The sequence below is a fragment of the Eriocheir sinensis genome, chromosome 63 (assembly GCF_024679095.1).
Source record: "Eriocheir sinensis breed Jianghai 21 chromosome 63, ASM2467909v1, whole genome shotgun sequence".
Classification (NCBI taxonomy): Eukaryota; Metazoa; Arthropoda; class Malacostraca; order Decapoda; family Varunidae; genus Eriocheir; species Eriocheir sinensis.
The window spans coordinates 7,400,885-7,422,089 of NC_066571.1; the positions used below are offsets into that span (position 1 = coordinate 7,400,885).

At 41.2% G+C, this 21,205-nt stretch overlaps 1 protein-coding gene across 5 annotated transcripts; it reads right to left on the reverse strand.

Annotated features, from left to right (window-relative positions):
* Positions 1-5,421: 5,421 nt before the first annotated feature.
* On the reverse strand, positions 5,422-21,073 carry LOC126986945 (GDNF-inducible zinc finger protein 1-like). 5 transcript variants are annotated; one of them, XM_050843483.1, is made up of 8 exons: positions 20,806-21,073; positions 17,376-17,477; positions 16,674-16,859; positions 15,965-16,187; positions 15,388-15,641; positions 13,586-13,819; positions 12,085-12,288; positions 5,422-11,098 (listed from the first exon to the last, which is right to left on the reverse strand). In XM_050843483.1, the coding sequence occupies exons 1-8, from the start codon at positions 20,809-20,811 to the stop codon at positions 10,832-10,834; spliced, it is 1,476 nt and encodes a 491-aa protein (XP_050699440.1). In that variant the 5' UTR covers positions 20,812-21,073; the 3' UTR covers positions 5,422-10,831. The 5 variants fall into 5 exon arrangements, with proteins under 5 accessions (XP_050699440.1, XP_050699443.1, XP_050699444.1 ...); XM_050843486.1 differs by having other exon boundaries at positions 20,622-21,073; XM_050843487.1 differs by having other exon boundaries at positions 20,354-21,073.
* Positions 21,074-21,205: the final 132 nt, after the last annotated feature.

A 21,205-nucleotide genomic window follows, 5' to 3' on the forward strand; every position in this document is an offset into this window, starting at 1 on the left:
GATGATGATTTTGATTACCCTTTTCTAGGACTGGGTGCTTGTCCCAGCTTCCTCACAATTAAAATAGCATGGGGATATAATATTGTGTTGTATTTCTCTTCATTTTTATTTGACTTTATATTGAATATAGTAAGAAGTATGACAGTGAAGGTATTACTGGACTGTACAGAACTTTTTCCAAGGTGTTCCTGGGAATGAGTGTGTGTGGCTGCGTGTGGGTGTGGGTGTGTGTTGGCCTTGATATATGCACACATGCATGTGTGTGTGCACCTGCACATCGCACATATGTATTTTCATGTGTGTATATATCTGCATGTCACATACCCGCGCGTATGTGTGGCTGCGTGTGTACGTGTGTGTGCGTGTGTGTGTGCAGTACTTACCTTCTCTGCCACAGTAAAGTGAGGCCAGATGTGTAACTGACCAGTATTTGCATGTATTTTGATACAAAAATTTTTGAAGTTTTGTATATTCCTTTGGTTAAACAAAGAAATTATTCCATCTGCAATAACTTTACATTCATAATTGGAATTTACGAACTACCACGGAACTCTTTGGAACACTTTGTTTGGTAAACTTGTTACCTGTCATCTATGTATAGAAAACAAAATGTTTGGTTCAAAAGCAAATGCCACGTCCTCTCTTGAGATGTGATTTGGCATTTTGATTTTTTACCTGCATGACCAAAATTTGTTTGTATATAGACTATTGTCTGAATTAAAATTGGAAGTGAAGACAACTCAAAATTTGAAATTTGTTTTCTGTCCACCATTGGAGCCGATGCCCCCAGGTGAACCGGTCACTGGCAACACTGATGACCATATTTATTTTTCTGACAACCTGAGGCTGACACAGAGCAGTGCTGCAGAGTCCACATGGGAAAATATTTTCCATAAGTATTTTCTTTTAGTTTTAAGGTTGACACAATCCTTTGGTAATGTTGCCTGCACAATGAACCACCTTGAAACATCATGCTCTCAGTATTCTCAACATTATATAATTCTGGATGGAAGGTTGTTTTACAAATGAAATTGAGAATGGTTTAAGAGCTGAAATACTACTACCACAGATATGAAAAACAAGTGTGATAAAGAAGCATAAATATACGAGGTCTTTTTCAAAAGTATCTGACCTTAGGCTGGAGTTGATTACATTTTGAATTTAATTTTATAAATAGGCCTCTTGTGTCTTCACACACAAAGCCCATCAGTCTTTGCATTGCTGGAAGCATTTTTGGAAGTTATGTTTTAGAATAGCAATCAGCTGCTCTATAACAGGCACTCTTTTATCAACATCAGCTTGGTGAACAGGCAGAAATTGAAGGTAGCCATGTGTGGAGAGTAAGAAGCTTAGCAAACCTGAGGAATTATCTGCTTAGCCAAGAATTCCCGGATCAGGAGTGAAAAATGGGCCAAAGCGTTGTGAGCAGTTCTGGTCTCTTACACCAAACTGCATCATGATTACAATGAAGAACCTTTCCATAATAAGGTTTGTTAACAGTTTGGCCTTTTGGTGCATATTATGCACAACATTAATGCTCACGTCAATAATAAAATATTACTTATTTTTCTTCGCTGCTCTTGCTTTTTTTGGCCTTTGGGATGTTGGAGACTCACTGCAGCGATTGAACCTTGAATTCTTGGCTGTACCTGTTGTACGCTTGGCATTTGTGGTCTTCAGGAAGTCGGGATCACATTGGCAAGTGTCATGTCATTGTACGTAATCTGAAAATATGATGCATGAGGTACACAATCACACACAGATTGATTGGCAACTGGCTTAATACAATCTTTCATGCACAGTAAGGTCTACTAATGCACATGGCCTCACTCCCTCTCAGTTGCAACTAATTTCTGAGAGAAAAAAAATGGTACTTTTTGAACAAGACCTTGTATACACTAAATGAATGTGATTGGGCAGAAATTGATCAGGCTGTTTGCGTAAGAGGCTGCTTAGTTGCCCCAAGGAGGAATTTTAATGTCTGCACTGCTGCTGCCTGAAATGGGCCGCAATATTTTGGGGGGGGTTGCAGTATAGTGGTGTTCACAGCATTTTTATTTATTTTATTCACTGTGAATAGAAAACAGGCCAAGGTCAACACAAACAACAAAATATTTCAACATGCTGGCCCCAACAAGGAGTAGATAATGTGAAGGTGCCAAATGACTAATGGTTTGAGAGGTGTGCCCTCTTCAGAGTGTAATTTGTAATAGTGATGAAGAAGAACTGAAGGAGGATAGTTCCGGGGCTTACTGGTAAAAGGGGTGAATGAATAGACGTACTGGTTAACTAATGCAGAATATGAAGCTATGAATTCTCTGCACTTAAGCCAAATAAATGTGTTATTTAAATTGTTATTAGTAATTTGTGAAGTGTATGGAATGACACTGCAATGACATCACATTTCACTCGGTTTCTTGCAAAGGTAGGTGGGAAATCAAGAAATGGACTACATGTATAATCTTTCTAATGAGTCTTCTAAGCACACTATGAGGGATCCCAGTACCTAACTTGTACTGGAGCTACTCTTCCTAACATACAATGAAATATTGAGGTGTGCACTGTTAATGACTCCCCTTTAACAGTTTTCATTATAATTTGAAAAATGACCTTTATAAATAAAATAAAAATCAGAATAAGGGCAATTGGGAATAAAATGGGAGCTGGCATGTAATTGAATACCATTTGTTGCTTTGTATAATCACAAAGCACTCCTCACAACCTGGCCCCTGATAAAACTGCAGACTTTGTTGCAGACAGAATGGCTACCTAGGGTCCAGATACCTCTTCGTGTGCCTAAGAGGGTAGTAAATTCCGAGGGAAGGAGCAGAGTCATGGAAGGAATGGTTCATGCACTCTGGTCATTGCAAGGATTGTTATTATTTTAAATTCATGTATATCTTGTTCAATGAAAAATATTTCATTAAGTTTCCTTGCATTTCTATGAAGATGAATGGTACTTCAATACTGCAGACCTTGAGTGGCTGAACCAGGCACAACCAAGTGTTTGATTTCATGGAAAGAAGGAATATGCCACCTGCTAGAGCAGCAACAGGTGAAATTAATCATGTTTAAGACTTTACAAAAAACTATTAGCAGTGAAAAATCTCAAAAAATGCACCTGGAGTGTTTGGGGATCAAACTTATGCCTCTGGAATGAAAAAAGGAGCATCATACTCAACAATGATGAGCTAAATGGTTTGGCTGCCAGCAGTCCACAACTGCAAACATCTTAACTGGCGCCACACCCTCACTGTGATGTCTGAGTGGGTTTGCTGCTCCACTTTCCTTCTGAATTTTGATCCCGGGCACTCCAGTGTAGTTTATTTTGTGATTTTTCACTTATTACAATTTTTGGGATAAATATAAACACTGTACCTTTTTGTGCTCATTAAAAGTTTCCTCAATATGCCATAAGCATTAACAAGGCTACCACTTCTTAAGCCCTTGTTGGGGGAAGGGCATCACAGCGTTGGCAGGTGTGGGCCACTATTAAGGCAGCCTTTTAGCGCATTATTGACTGAGTGGGAAAGCTGCTCCGCTTTCATTCTGAAGGTGTGACTTTGATCCCGGGCACTCACTGGGGTATATTTTGAGAACAGGATGGTGGGTACTGTTTTTATGGTCTTTCATGCAATGGATGTTGTTTTGTGAACCTGTAGGCCAGGAATACCAACTACATTTTGTATTTTTTGCAGGTGCACATCAATGAATTTTGTCAGATCTGCAGTGAGTCATTTACTTGGCAATGAATCTTCAACACGTGTGTCTTCAATACATGTGACTGATCTGATGACAACATACGAGATTGTGCTCAGGGTAATTTGTCACAGGGTGACATGGGCATCTATGTTAGTTGTTGTCATTCATTAATTCATTTATTCTGAAAAGTGGGGTTGCAACTAAACACAAACTAGCAATAGCAAAGCAAAATAAAATATAGTGTTGAAATGTTTGAGGAACAGCCTTAAAAGATCAATGGATGAGTCTAGGCCTATCTTGGTATCATGAAAGGAGGCACTTTAAAAGGGGCAGATGAGTTTGGTTGGGAAAATTCATGCAGCCCAGCAGCCTGAATGAATTAGCCCTAAAAACTGTTAGGTAAGTAATATTTTAGAATGGATTGCCTATCTGATAACTTGCCACTAAAGAGATTGAAAAATAAATACAGTAAACCTCCTCTAAATGGACCTCTAGTCTAGATATTTGATAAATCAGACTCTTTCAGGGCTCTGAACCCACAGCTGTAAATTGGACCAAAATGCAGCTATACGGCACATGTCTGGACAGCATCTGGTTGGATGTAAATAGGATGAAGATTTAGTTTATAGCGAGGAATTTGGCATGAATCTGGGACGCGTCATTTAAAAGCAAAGGCTTTCAGCCTCTTACGTCCATGTGGCGCAGGAGAATTGGGTTTTATATTTTCATCATATTGACACACAGTTAATAGTTGAATTAATTTTCTAATTCAATGGTAATTTAGATTTGTGTGGATCAGATGTAACTCACAAGTTATTCACCTGAAACAATCTTTTTCCAACACGCATGGCAGACCTCATACTTTGTTTATTTGCTATTATACAAACACCAGCACCCTCACCACTGTGTTGCACAAGACTGTATTAAATTATATTTATATGGCTCTGCTATACTCCAGCTCCCCTGTGGTCTTACTATTGTTTTATGCAAAAAAATCAATCGGAATTGCTGATGAACTCTTGAACAGCTTTGCTCTGTCTGGTACACAAGTTTTAAACTTTAGATTTTCAGTTATTTCAGAATGTCTGATTTATAGAGGGTTTGCTGAGAATAATTGAATGAAAGAAATCAATGAAAAATAGAAGGTATTGTTTGAATGTCTTGGAATTTACAGTGGTTAGCAGGCAACTAAATTCAGTAAACCCCAAGACAAGCTGCTCACACATTGCCGAGTTGTTCATGTCAAATACAGCTAACTTCTATACTTACCACCATCAAATTTCTTACTGGGAAATCAGAATGATTTATACCAAGAGATTTCCCACTGAAGTGAGTTCCACTGCTGTCCAAACCCCTAAGGTGACTAATTGTGCAACACCTTCACCTTAGTGATGTGGTCTCGTCACCAACCTGTGCATTATTGTCATGCCTTGCATACATGAAATGTTAAATGAAGGGTCACCCTTAAGTTAATTTGCATAATTACTGTATACTGTAAATTCATTAAGAATCGACCAATAAGCCAGCTTTGGCATTTATAAAAATTAACATTTTAGTACAAATAATGAAATATTAAGCTGTAAACAATTTACTACTGTATTTTAGTTTTATTTGCTGCAGCAAGTTTTAAGGATCGTGAGCTGTTTGTACAATAAATTTGTACTCCATACACTTTTGTTCATATATTATCCTTCAATTTGAAGGAATATAAAACCAAACTATTACTTTCAGTTTATTTGTCAAAATAAGTCTTATAAATTAGTCCTATCACATGAATTCTTACAGCTAAGACTAAGAAAAGTGACTGTCAAACCCAAGTAAACATGGCAACTTTTTTAACTTTTCCTATATGCAAAAATATGAAGCCATTTGTTCAAGAACATTTCTGAAATGTGAGACTAGTTACAGTGGCTGGATGAGAATGTGCATCCTGGAGGAGGTGTCACTGTCAAGGCAGTGGGTGGGGCAGACAGTGGGGGGAGGGGAGGAGGAAGGGGCTCAAGTGTTATCTGTGAGGTTTGAGGTTCAGTATTTCCCACACCCCACAACTCAAGGCAAGCCAAGACTTGCTTGTTGTTAATATACATACAAGGTATTATTTGCCAGTTAATTTACAAAATGACTGAGAAACCTATGTTACAGTCAAGTTAAAATGGACTGTTATACAAAATACATATTTATCAGGAGTTTGGGCCATGCATAACAACTCCTATATAATATTGTCATCTTGTAAATACAAAATTAATATACACTGAGCCTATTGTCACTTGAAAACATTTTAAGGGGATACAGGGAAAAATTATATTCTAATGTTGTCACAGGCTCTGTATACTGGTGAGGCACTGCTTGTGATTAACTTGCTGGTAAACAGGAGAGGACTACTGCAGCTGTCTGCTCCTTTGATAGCAGGTCAAGGAACACCTCAGAGGTAGCAGAGACAAACTCTTCAACTGACAGTTTACCTCTGTCAAACACACTTTTATACTGAGAACACAACAATAATAACTATATACATCTTAGCTCTCCAGACTAAAGTACCTAATTATGCTCATATAAATTCCAAGTGATTTTTACAGATTCAGTGTTCATTCAACATAAAAGCAGCAGCCCCCTCATTAAACCTGCAGCCACATGCCTGTCCAACTGAAGGGGAGCTCCAATTCCAAGGTTCATACCACCAATAAAAATAGTGAGATATTGGAGTTTGACCCATGTAAGCTTTGTATAATGGCACAAGACAACAGTAAATAGAATGCCTTCACTAAGGGAAATATAATCTGGCCATAGTTCAAGGTAATAAGGCTACAGATGCTGAGGAGTGAGGGCACTTGTTGCAGCTTACAACTATACATTGTACCCTGAAATGATTCCTCCAGTTCACCTGACTAAAAAGTAAGACACCAAATCTTCGTACTACTGCACTCCAATTCTGAACTTTTGGGAGCAGAAATCAGTTATGTCACAGATCACTAATCACCCTGCATGTATAAATGTTACATAAGGGTTTTATGAGCTAATCTGCACAAGGCCTTCACGTACCAACCCAATCAAAATACCAACAGTAAGGAATAATAGCACGAATGATGCCTTGTTAGTTAAAATACTTTTAACATGCTGAATTTGTACTTACTGTCTAATGATTAAATAATTTTAAAGGGATCCTGTAAGTGAATGGTGATCTATGTTGGCCTGCAGTCCTTACTCTTATCCTAAATCTAGGTCATTCTGACCCATGTGCTGTGGGGGAAGGGGATCATAATGATGAAATTATAATGTGTCTTTGAAAATGTAGCCAGACACATGCAGACACTATCTGTCATGTCCCAATTTGGAAGATGTCATATGAATATCGTATACAACAACTGTGTACGGTGGCTCAGTGAAGCTGAGGAGTACCTTTTTCCTTGCTGGATACAATACATTTAATGTGGACTGCTCTAGCTTTGCATTCACAACAACAGAATAAAAGAAATCATTTTACATCGTTATGAATAATATAATATTACTACTTGCACTACCCATTTAGCAGGCATAGTACTTATCAAATTGGTGCAATGCTATTCCACATAATCATGGTATAAATTGTTTCCTAAAAAAGGTCATCTCAAATATTTATAAATTTCATAAATCCTATTTTATCAAACTACTGCAACTGCAGTGTAATGCAGCAGACTTTTCCAAAGGAAGCAATAATCCTACAACTGTAGATGCTAAACTGTGGCTGTGGTAAACTGTTCTGTGACAGGTGGAGAGAAGGTGAGTGAATTGGTATGGTTAAATTGGAAGAATGGAAATGACAAGAAAAATAATCTAAATGAGGAAATAGGTTGTGGCATGTAAAGCTACACAATATGGAAAAAACTAATGTGGAAAAAAAAAAAAAAATAGCAGATGCAAGGTGACACCTTTCCTATGTGAAGAAACAATGCAGCATCTCTGACACATGGTGAGTCATGATCCATTTTACTGGGTGATACTTTTTCCAACTAAAAATATATTCCCTCTTTTCTAGAGGTTTTCCCTTACCCCCTCCATGATCATCAACTTTTCACTCCTAACATGGAAGAGGTCACAACCTGATCCTGAAAATTGACATTCACCATCAAATAGATGAGGCAGCCAGCCAGGGAAGCAATTTAAATCAGTTAATTCTGCCTTTCATTTTGTCTTGCCAACCTCATTTATCCCAGCCTGTCTGTTCCCATCTCCATAGCATCCTTCATTTTCATCCTGCATAATATCATGCATCTCACTAAATGTAGCAGGCTTTTAGGCTGACCCGCTCTTCTCATCCAACCACTACTTTTGTCCAAATCTACCTACGCGTGGTTTTCTCCACTTTCTCATAAGTCCTTAAAAAAAGTTCCGTAGAGAGAAGGCAGAAGAGGATGGCAAGGAATTTTCCATACATAGGAGAACGGTGGCCGATGAGAAAACAAGTAGTGCAGGGAAAAGAAATTTAGAGTAACAGGAATGTGATCATGTCATAAGAGGTACAAACATGTGGGGAACAGTCAATCTCAAGAAACAAGTATTTTGCACTGAGAAGGAAAAAGATGATGTTCTCTGTCTTAGTTATGTCCTTGGTGAGAGCTGATAGGAACAACAATAGAACATGGAAATTTTTCAAAATAGGCAGAGAAATTGGCCCTCCAACTTAAAGTACAATAAGCCAGTTTTGTATTATCTACTGAATACTCAATGCTGTTTACCATCCTTTCATCAATGGCATCTTGTATGTATCTCCTCTCCTCTGCTCCAAAGGGAAGCACACACTGAAGGGTTGATTGGATACTATAAATTACTGATGTGGGACTATTCTTTGCAGCACCACACCTACTTTCCACAAACTATTGCAACCACAGTGAGACTTTATTAACGAGTTTTGCTTATGTGGTTTGATTTCAGCTTTTCAGGTGCCAGAACTATTTTACCAGACTGGTTGGGAGTTCATAGCAGTTCTGGGATGCCTAGCAATCAACATGGAAGCTGTTAATCTTGTTTTTCAATCTTTCATTGCGAACAAAACCCTTGCAAAAAGTGAAAATTTCCTATATTTCCGTGACATACTGCTATATTAAAAATTCATATTATGTATAACTGCAGCTGATGATACTGATGGGACTGAGGGTGCATCATGATGATATGAAGAGAGGAAAGGGGCAGATCAGTAAGAAGGAAAAATACTAATGGGAATGAAAAAGGTACTGAAGAACCTCAATCTTTAGCCATGAAAGTTGGACAATGTGTCAATCCAGCACATATCTTTTCCAGCAGGGTATTGCACCAAAGTACACATTAGTGTAGTCCATATTCTGAATTATGTGCCACCCTCTTAGGCCCAAGTGGCTTAGTGCATCTAACTTTCCTTAAGAAACTGCTAGCCTTTGTTCAAGTCTGGGCTGAGGTACGAGTGCACAACTCACCCATCTACTCATTCTCTTAAGCAATCAGTAAACAGGGTCAAGTGGACCCAAGAGAGGATAAATTATGGTAAACTGCAGTGTACTGTTGACCCCATGTCCTAAATAAGGAATTCTCATCCACTACAAGGTTGATGTTGAAGCAACACATTAATGCAGAGGAAAGCAGAGCAATTAGCAAACACCTCTGACTTACATGGCAGAGTGGTTTGTGTGCCTCTACAAAGCTGCAAGTTCCAGTTTTAATCTGAGCCTGAGCAGTTAATACAGAGAGCCTGCCCCAATGTGCATTCTCCCTTGTGAGTTGCCTGATAAATGAGTACCTCAGTTGTGGATGAGGTTACTAATGAATATTTACGGAGTAAAATATTTTTGAACCTGTATTTTTCTAAAGTGCTGTGTTGTGTTAAAGCATTACACAAACAGCTTGATGAAGAGCAAAAATAATTTAAAATAGTTTATTTTTTTATTTTTAACTGCTTTTAAATTGAGGCTCTACTGCACACAAGACAACTTTACATTTTTTTCTCATATATCATGGAAAATAAACTAGTTAATGAGTACAGAGGTAACATGACATGAAAATATGAAAGACATGAACCGGACACTAGCAGTCTTACCTCACTGGAAGCAGAGGTGCCAAAGTAGCACACGCTGCAAACTGAACTGACAAAACCAGATGAACAAGGGGAATAAGTACAAGACATGCATGAGCAAAGCTATGAACTCTCTCTCTCTCTCTCTCTCTCTCTCTCTCTCTCTCTCTCTCACACACACACACACACATGCTCATTGTATATGGAGAAAAAAAAAAAAAAAAAAAAAAATGTGCCACCCTACATTCATAAAATACTAAAAAAAGAGGAAACTGAATATTTGTGTATATCATGTGTGTATCATAGGGTACATAGCTAGCTATGGCCACTAAAATCTTATGGAAATTTCTTTGGCAACAAAATGTAATGCATTAAACAAACAATACTGACACAAGGAGATATCCGTGCTTTGCTGGAAAAAAAACAGGAAGTGAAGTGCAACAAACTGCCTGAAACAGCGAGAGGAGTGTGTGCATGATGGAGGGAAGGCGTCACACCCCTTCCAAGGCAGGACAGGCCGTGCACTGTCATTGAGTTTGGAAGCTTGTGGGTCTGAGATCACGGAAGAATACATGAGGAACAAAAAGCCTCATCTGGCTGCCTCTACTGACTAAACTCAACATTAACAATTGTACTCAAATTATTTAAATCCCATAAGAAGAGGACCGAGTCACTGAATATTCTCAGCAGGTGCAAATAAACTTGATAACCTGAAATCTTATTATGTACTAGATTCCATTCTGATCTCAGTAATGGTGAGGTGAAGTGTCCAATCAGGGGATTGCCAAGGGAGATGTACTAACTCTCAAACAGTAGAGGGACAGTCAATAAGACTTGGGTGATAAGTGTAAAGGCAAGAATACTAAATAATGGTTCAACTCATAATTGAAATATCTTGTACAAAATTAAATTATCTCTAAAACTGACTTATTACATGAATTACCTTAATTAAAACTAAATTTTAATCATAAATTAAGCCATTCCGGTACCTCATATTGTGCCACAACTATCTTCACGCCTGCTGCCCTTGTTGTACACAATACACTTGGTACACACCAAGACCACATTAGCTGTGAGCTAATAAATTAAGTGCCCACCTTCTTCAAGAGGTCAGTGCTTATAATTCCTCTTGTGAAACCTCAGCCCACACTTCTGCTTGAAGCTCTTACCACAGGTTTCACAAGAAAAGGCCTTGAAGTCTGAGTGGCAGCGCATGTGATCGGTGAGGCCCTCTTTCCGTGTGAAGGCTCGGCCACATATGTCACACGCGTAAGGTTTCTCTCCGGTGTGAATTCGTTCATGCTGCTTCAGGTAATCTTTCCTGGAGAAGCACTTGTGGCAATACTGGCACATGAATGGACGGTCACCAGTGTGGGTCTGCATGGGAAGACAAAAACATATATGATGCATGAATTTCTGAGTACACTTGGCAAGTTTCTAGAGGCAGGGTGAAATAGTATGGGAGAATGAGTAATGTCATGGTTTGTATTGACCCAAAGGTCCTTATCTTATGGGGACTTGTTGAGTTTTCCTATCTTGATAGGGTAAGCGTGTGTCTAGGAAATAACTGGGACATGTGTAATTATATGGGATATGTCTTATAGACCACCTGTGAAGTGGATAAATAGGGTGAGTGAGTACTGGAGCGAGAGAGTTGAAAGTAGCAGGAATGAATGTGCTGAGAGGGAGTGCCAGAGCAGGGAGAGATGGAGAAGCTTCTGCAATGGCCACCCCCTGGAGGGAAGTTCCCACGAGGGAGCAAGGCGTTGGAGATATAGATAGATGTCTTATAGACATAGGTTATCTTAATATGTCATATCTTTTACTAACCTTCAAACCCCTAAGAAAACCACAGAAATGAGCATAGATAAAAACAAATGGAAATAGTAATGAACAATGCATAAGAGCTAACCTAATATATCTCCATTCTTTTAAGATAGCCAAGTTACTTTTAACTTTGCCAAAATCTTGCATCATCTGAGTGAAATTCAAAAGGCAATTTGAATGAACCCAGATTGTTAGCACCCCCTGCTCTGGAGTGAGTCTGGCCACTGCCATGGCCAGTTGCTCCATCACTGCTGGGGATCGAGGGCCATGCAGTAGAGGTGTGCGTCATTATTAGAAAAGGTTGGCTATAAAACACCAGGATAGCCATATCGCCTCTGGTGACTTTAAGTGACACAACTTTACAAAAAATAAAAAGGGGAAAGGACTGAAGACTGCTAAATTAGTATATGGGCAGGATAAATAAGATTACTGTACTTTTTCCATTCCTTGGAGGGAGCACTGCAGGGAAAACATCTGAAAAGACAAATATTTAATGGAAGATTCACTATACAAGCTTACAGGGAAACATTCCTCACCTTGATGTGGTTGGCTAGGTTGTCCCGGCGCGTGAAGGACTGGCCGCACAATGGGCAGACAAATGGCTTCTTGTGTTCCTGGTCCCCATTTCTCTCCTCATCCCCAGCCAATGAGGAGGCACGGGACATGGCTTCCCCAAACCCTCCTGGGCCGATGATGAACTGCGTGCCGTCCTCACTCAGGTCAACTTGGAGGAGTTCAGTCTAAAGGACAATGACCCACTGTTAATGACCTTGCAAACACTGACCCTTACTGTTACACAAAAGATGTTGAAAATGGACTGGCTGGTGGCTTAACCTTTTCACGCACCAAAAGTTTAATAAGTTTCTCTTTCCACTGCGACATCCATCTGGGGCTCCCTAGGGGGCTTTGTGGAATGGCCTGACCGTGCGGCAATTTTTTTTTCATGTTATCAATTTCACCCACGAGTATTCTTTTTTTCCTGGTATTATTATATGTCGTTAGTTTTGGGAGAGATTAATCTGCCTTGTGAAAGAATAAATATCAAGAAATGCAAATAAATAGCGAAGTTTACCGACTCCAAAAAAAACATTGATTAAAGATAAACAAGAAATGCTTACGTTCACCACCTCGTAGCTCAAAACTTCCTGAGTCGCCTTTTTTTATTTATATGCCAATAAAAGCGGATTTTTATGAGGATTCCAACGCTATCATTGGAATTTTCATACGACCAGTAGATCTTGAGAAAATGGAGGAAAACTATATTTTTCTATCTATTCTGTTCTCTCCAGTAAAAGAAACAGCTCCAGGGCAGCAAACAAAACACAATGGGCAGGTCAAGACGGTCAAAATAGAAGTCAGTTTTGCCTGGAATAGAGTTTTGATAATAATAACAAACATGACTATTAGCGCACCTATTTGCTGTCTGGAAGAACTTCGCCAGATGCAATAATAATCATAATAAATACCACTAAGTCTCTCTCCCTAACACTCTCAGCTGGAGTTTTTTTTTCCCACTTTTTCCATCACCACCATCACTTTCATCATCATGCTCTGTACAAATGGGTCTCAAAATCTCTTCACTTGATAATTTCTTAGCCATATTTTCTAATAGTAACAGTTACTGGTCCCTGCAATTATAAGGCAAAATATTGTATCACAGCACAATCACTTTACATCGGAAGTAAGAATAAATTTCACCAATTTCGTCTGACAACTGTAATCCTGGCTTACCAGGCTCCGGACACAATTTAGAGGGCCAACAGTCTGCCTGCTGAAAGGCAACTAAGCCACGGGCAATTATTACTTTAAATCCAACAGCACGAGAGTTGACGATTATTTTATTTTATAGGTCTAGCTTGGATCTTTGTCGCAAAAAAAATTTGATGCGATTCTGAAAGATATATACTTTATTTTTGGCGAATTATTAAAAGTTTTTTGACGCGTCGCGTCATGGTGCGTGAAAGGGTTAAATAACAAGTATGGAATCGATTCACTTCAAATTGTTTAGTTAAATAAACTAACAAAAATGAATCTTACTGTGGACATGTCAGAGTTTGGGAGGGAAGAGTTGGACTGTTCACAAGCATCCACATCTGATAACACCCCATGAGACAGTCCCTCTCCCTCTTCCTCCTCCTCCTCTTCTTCTTCTTCTTCTTCCTCTTCCTCCTCTTCCTCTGGCTCCTCTTCCCCAGATATTCCCTCACCAGGAACACCCTCATCCTCCTCTTGCTCAACATCATCTTCCTTCATTGAGTCAGGTTGTTCAGTCTGTAGTGGAGGTAAAGATTGCATGTTGTAGGTAAGAATGCTCACTCTTAACATTAATGTTACACATCTCGGTGACAACATACCAACCTATGTGCTAATTCTAACAGCTTATACTTTATGGATAAGCCGTAATATATTGTATATGCAAAAACTTTGTTTTAGCTAAGTGCCTGAAACAAACAGATAAAGTCGATGATCCAATTTTGCGAAGTCCAAAACTTGGACTATCCGTGATGTAACTGAATAATATATTTAATGTAATTCACAACACTGTCCATACTCCCATTTGTATAGTGGACTTTCATTTGCTTGCTTGCAAGTTTGAATAAGTGGGTACAAGTCTATCCACACACACACACACACACACACACACACGGCACACGGCCCGGTAGCTCAGTGGATAGAGCGTCTGCCTCACAACCAGAAGGACCGGGGTTCGATTCCCCAGCCGGGTGAAGATAAGTTGGGTTTATCTTCTTTCACGTGTACCCCCTGTTCACCTAGCAGTGAGTAGGTACGCGACGTCAGGCAAGGAGTTGTGACCTCGTCGCTTTGTGTTGTGTGAGTGGTCTCAGTCCTACCCAAAGATCGGTACTATGAGCTCTGTGCTCTTCCGTAGGGGAACGGCTGGCTGTCTCAAGAGAGACCCGCAGCAGACCAAGAGGTGAATTACACACACACACACACACACGTGAGGATGTAGTATCGGCGAAGAGTGTGCAAAGCTTTAAGGAAAAGTTAGACAAATACAGATCCGGAGACAGGACCACACGAGCGTAAGCCCAGGCCCTGTAAAACTACAACTAGGTAAATACACACACACACACACACTAAAGAGTAGAAAAATAAATTATTGGAGCCACTTTATGACATAACAACATGCTCTATAAATACAGGAAAAGTGCCCTTAGAATGGAAGAGTGAACATTGTAGCAATTTATAAAAGTGGAGATAAAACTGAACCACTAAATTATAGATCAGTTTTGTTGACAAGTGTAATGTGAAAGATTTGTGAAAGTATAATAAAAAACAATGGGTCGAACATTTAGATAAGGAAAACATGATAAATGAAGGACAGTTTGGAATTAGTAAAGGGAAATCATGTGTCACTAACTTACAATGTTTCTACTCAAGAGCAATAGATGTGGTGCAAGAGAGAGAAGGGTGGTCTGATTGTGTATATCTCAATTTGAAAAAAGCTTTTGACAAAGTTCCACACAAAAAGTTAATCTGGAAACTACAGCAGTGGGGAGGAATGGGCAGAAAGATGTGGTCCACACAAAGGTGATTCATGAATTTAAGGCCAAGTTGGATTATAGTAGATATAGAGACAGGACAGCATGAGCGTAACTCCTCTCCCGTATGCCACAACTAAGTAAATACACACACACACTCTACCATTCAGTTACACATGCAATGATGGCTGGTTCAACTCTAGCTCCTCCTCCAGATCTCCTACTTAGCATAAAGCCCGAATAATCAAACAAAATCATTTTACAAAATATAAGAAATTAGAAGCAAGACAAGTTCAAGGGAGATATTTTGACATAAGTGTAGCCTGCCCTCACCTTGATCTTGGTAGCATGATTCAACTGGGGGTCCTCACTGTTGTGGCTGCTGGGAACTGGGCTCGGGGAGTGTGGCATCTCCCCGTGCTCCATGCTTTCCCCTGCCTCGGCCACGTGCTCTTGCTCACGCTTTATCCTCTTCAGCTCCGGCATGGTTGCTGGTCGACTCCGTTGCCGGCTGGAGAACTTCATGGTCTGGGGTCCAAGGTCTGGTCGAAGAGTCAATTTTGGTGGGTCATCTTTTCTAGTGGATTCTGTGAGGGAGAATACTATTAAGAAATTGCTCTGTATATACAGTTTTTTTCAAAAATATTACTCAGACGGTACCCAAGGTTATGTTGAGGAAAACAATCACTTTTCTGAAGCTCAGCTGCAACAAATAATTAAATAAATGAGTATGGCAGTCCACCAAGCAAGGAATAACAATATGCAATATTCTTTCAAAACAAGAGAATATAAAGAAAAAGGTTTTGCTTTTTTTCAATGAATATTAAAACAAATGCTTCTTCACAAATCACAACTGGTCTTTGTTCCCGTTCACAAAACCAAGACACAGCCAGAACTGTGGGGACCCTACCTGCTGGCCTCTTGCGTTTGCCTCGTAGGTGTGAGGGCGCTATTAAAGTGGGCGGATGTGAGCGTGGGACGGACGGGACGGAAGGCACAACTGCAGCAGCGGAAGGTAAAGTTGAGGAGGAGACACGTGGGGAGTCATCTGGCACTGCCAGACCCTTCACCTGCAGACCCTCTGCCGTGCGCAGCAGTGACCCAAGCTCACTCTGGGGCACGTGCACCTCCCCCTGTGGGAACACTGAGCTTAGCCACACAAACTCCTCTGCATGAGCAGTGCAAAATCATTAATGTCTAAGACAGAGGATGAGAGTATCTGGGGCTGAGTGGGTGTGTAGTGGATAATAGTTCATATAAACCAAATAAAATAATGGGTCAAGAATCATTAAATGTACCTACTGTTATCTCCCAAACCAAGCAACCTACTTGCTCTTTCACCCTAAATATGGGTTTAGGGAACTTACAACCCTCCTAGTAACTCAAACGGTAAAACATGCATATCACATTTCCCATAAAAATAAAAGACTAAATGTTATTGGGTGAGCAGCCACATCATTACTACGGCTACCTATGTGGTGGCCACTCCTGCGAGCCAAGCCACTACAACCAATGGGGCTGTGCTACTATAGTCCATTCTATTTCAGAAAAGAAAAAGCTATTTTAACATACACAATGTCATGCACACACTGTGGAAAATGCAATCAACTGACACTAACCTTGTACATGAAATCTAGCAGTGCCTCCATATCCTTGGTAGACACGTCCTTCATGAAGACAATGGGGTGTTTGCAGGGGTTCTTGGAGAACATCTCCTTGAAGTAGTCGCTGCATGTTGATAACACAAACTTGTGGGCAGGGTACAGCCTTCCAGCACAAGCCAACGACACATCAACGTAAGCTTCCTGAGAACAAGAGCGTGTTTAGCACAAGAGTTCTTTGGAGAACTTATGATCTCTGATCTACATGAATTGAGATAACTTTATCAACTTCTAATTTTATGTTTTCTACCTGCAATCTTCTTACTCTTGTATTTACATTATGTACAATGAAAAACTAAACTCAAATATTAAGACAGCTTAGTGTAAAAATTAATGTCACTAAGAACATGAGTCTTCACAATGTCACAATGAGTCTTCCTAAAAAAAAAAAAAAAAAAAAAAAAAAAAAAAAAAGACCAAGGCTAACAGCCCCTGAGAAACAAGGCAACACTGTCAGTTAAAGATGGACAGATCACCAAAAAATGAGACAAATGTCCCTTCATGACTATATCTTTAATTGTTTAACATTTCAAACAACTACACTTTCGGCAGTACACGTCTGCTTTTCAGTCTCAAAATTCTTTTTAGCACAAATATGGAAGCAACATTTTCTAAACACTGCATTACACTCAGTGACCCTGGCGGAGGACTCTTACTGACCTGCTCCCTGAGGAGGGTGAGGAGCTTGGTGAAGATGGTGTTGTGGTTGTTCCAGCGCAGCGCCAGGTAGCCTTCCTCCATCCTGGTTAGGTTATCCTGTGCCTGCAATAAACTTAACTATATTCTCCGGCTAAAAATGGTGGAGCTTTCAATAACTATAACCATCTTATTTTCTTAGAAAAATTAACAAATGATCAACCCGGATCAGATCAGATGAGCATTGAAGGCTTTGCCTTAGCAATAGCACCTCCTGCAATCTACTTTCACTGCATCTGTGCTGCAAGCTCCTTCATTTTTTTTAGCTTGTATTTTTCCTTTTGTAAAGGGACTCTGCATTTACATGGTCCAGCATGAAGGAAGATCTTCCTACTGTGTCTTCATGGTTTTCCATGTATGGTTACTGTTGTTCTGTCTTCATCCTTTCAGTTCAGTTTTGGACTATACTTACTCTACTTTAAATACATACAACAGGATACAAATAAACACAGGTGTTTACTTAAAAAACATGGAGCTAGCTGAATGGCCTTCCCATATGAGCATACATATAAATATGTAGATGACATCATCATCAACAAGAAAATGGGTTGATGCCATTTGTTAACTATTCAGAGATTAAGACAGTAATAGGCATTTCTGGTGAATACAATGGCACTAAGTAGCTCAGGAAAATTTCCTTATATATTGTGGACCTCGTAACTGTGACTATGTTGATGTGTGTTGCTTTTAATGAATAACAAAATGACGTAGTGTTAGTTCGTCTTGTTCCTCCTCCCTGTCAGCAATCACGAGTAACACGAGAGAAGTCCAAGACAATCTTGGTCTGCCTTGTGGTCTGGAAAAAGCCCCTGGGTCTACATGTGAGAATGGTAGGCAAAATCAGTCCCTGGCCTGTCAACAAGTGGCATGGCAAGTTATGTTTTCATTTTGAGGCAATCAGCACCTCATCTTGTGAGTGACAGTGGTTGAATCATTTATTGCCCTAATTATGGTCCTTATTGGCTTCCCTGAGTTTATGGTGATCCTCAATGTCGAATAGTGGCATAAACATAGAATTACAAAAAGCATGTGGATAATGGGAAGCAAGTGCAGAAAAAGAGAAAAAGAAACCTGGGCCCGGCAAATGAGTCTCTACACAGAGCAATAAATGCCTGAATGTAGTGCAGGCCCATCCTGTTACTGAGGTTGCTGTGAAAGGGTTGGCAGGGAAACTGTTGAAGTGATTTCTGACAATGACTGGTAACATGGTTATTATAGAGGATGTGTCCGGTGCTGTAGTGAAATAGGAGATTGCCTGCCATTTCACCTGCTGCTGCCAGATAACTCTATGGAGAAGAAGGCAGTGCATAAGTCCTTCCTGTCAGTATACACCCTCTTCCTTTTCAAGAAATTCAGAGTGCCTCCTCGTGGTACACTTGGTAACTGGGGTCCTGTGGTACCAGGCTAAATCTCTGAAGGAATTCAGAGCAGGTTGGAGCCCAAGAGATGTTGTGTGCATGGCCCACCAACTGTGGACACGCCCTGCCACTTCGCCAATCCAACCCAGGAAGGTGGGACTTGAAGCAATGGTAGGTAATTCACCTAGGAGTGACAACTCTTGACTACAAACTCAGGTAGGTGGGGCTCATTAGCCATGGTAGGTAAACCACCTAAGCCCTCAGCCAAAACCTGGGGTTGCCTGCAGGTAGCGAATCAAGAGACATAAAAGTCCCACTCCAAACCAAGACAAACGACAATGTTTTCATCGACACGTCCAACCCCATAAATAAAAATAGGGACGACAGACGATGGAAAAGAGGTGATGGGAAACCATGAAAAGGCCACAGACAGAGGAATATAAAGACTTTGAGCCATGGAGAACCTCTTTGGCTCGACAATGGTAGTCAGCTTTGCTGCTTGAGGGCATGGTTTCGACTCCTGAGAACGTTGTTGAGAGTAAGTATTTATTCAAAGTTGATCAATTTCTCATGTGCTTGAAGATGTGGCAATCCCCCTCCATGACCTCTCTCTCTCTCTCTCTCTCTCTCTCTCTCTCTCTCTCTCTCTCTCTCTCTCTCTCTCTCGCGATATATATATATATATATATATATATATATATATATATAATATATATATATTAACAGAAGGTTCATCCATTTCTACTGTATAAATCCACACACATAGGCAAAGCTTTTATATATATATATATATATATATATATATATATATATATATATATATATATATATATATATAATATATATATATATATATATAAAATTTGCATACAACAGGCTGCATATCTAAGAGCCTATAAAGCCATTTACTAAATGGTATAAGACAGCAATTATAAATCCCACGAGAGAGAGAGAGAGAGAGAGAGAGAGAGAGAGAGAGAGAGAGAGATAAACAGGGCAGCAATCAATATCCATACACACACAAAACAATATATCCATACACACAAACAATACGAGCAATAACTGTTCTCAGGCTCAGAGGAGGCCAGGCAGCAGGCCGTATTCCTCCGGAGGTAAGGCCGCCCGCGTTCAGCAGGAGGGTACAACTGCTGGTCGCTGGGGCGAGCTGGGACGGGGCGGGGCGGGGCGAGGCGGCGAGGAGGCAGCGAGGGGCCCCTGCACCCTCCCCGGGCGCCCCGAGGCTGGGTGATGGTGCTGGTCGTCCCACACGGCCCCGAGTGCCCTGGGTCACCCCTATGGCGATTTCACTTCATTTCTCTCACCATGCAACAGGTTAGGACTCACTTCTCTATTCGCTTAATGTGTGGAGCAAGGCACTGAGCACCCTGAACACTCCAGGCGGGGCTGAGGGGCGGCGGCCAGGCTGGGCCGCAGGAACATGGCGTCCCCACCAGCACGGATCCACGGGTCCCACCAACACCACCACCGCCGCCGCCTGCAGCGTCCCCCTGCTGCACCCCTGCCCACCACTTCCTTCCCCTGCTCACCAGCCCACAACGTAAACATCCTGTGTCACAAACTCACTATGAGAGGAACAACACGGGGAGAAGTCGTCCGGGGAAATAAAAGGGCTTCTACGTGGCAGCAGGCGAGCGTCGGGGTCCTGCCGCCACCACTACCACCACCTCCGCCGCCGCCGCCGCCGGGCCGGGGGAACGACGCCCTTCGATTATTTCACGCCCCACAAGGCCCCAGACACCCCCAGGGCAAGAGGGCGGATGCACAGAAACCAATGGCACACGAAACCACACCAAAAACACGAAGAAATCAGCCTGAACTGTGGAGCCTGTACCTGCGAGTGAGAGGTGGCGGGGACCCAGGCAGCGGTGGGCGCAGCAGCAGCAGCAGCAGCAGCAGGCCCCGCCGAGTAGACTGAGGAGCCACGCCACCGCCGCGCCCACGCCACCTGCCCCGCCGCCACCACGCACACCCACGCCCTCGCCCTCAGTGCACCCCCTCATCGTCATCATCATTACTAGCATGGTCCTCACGATGAAGCCAGCAGCCCCGTGATCACTCCCGCTTCAGATCGTCTGGAGGTGTTTTCACAAATTATCGGACCACGTGCGTTAACGTTTTCTGTGGTGCAGAGGGTGTCCCGTTCTCTGTGTGTGTGTGTGTGTGCGTGTGTGTGTTACTTTCCTCCTGTATAATATTCTTTCCTGTCTTCCTTCCCATCCCTACTTCACTTCTTTCTTTCAGCTCTCCCTTCTTCCCTCTCCTCTTCTTCCTTTCTTCCTTCTTTGCATTCCTTTCATTAAATTTTCACCTTCATTCCTCCGTGTGTGTGTGTGTGTGTGTGTGTGTGTGTGAGGCTCCTGACGACGGGGGGTCGCGCCCGCCGCCTCCCCGGCCCCGCCTCCCCCTCCTCCGCCG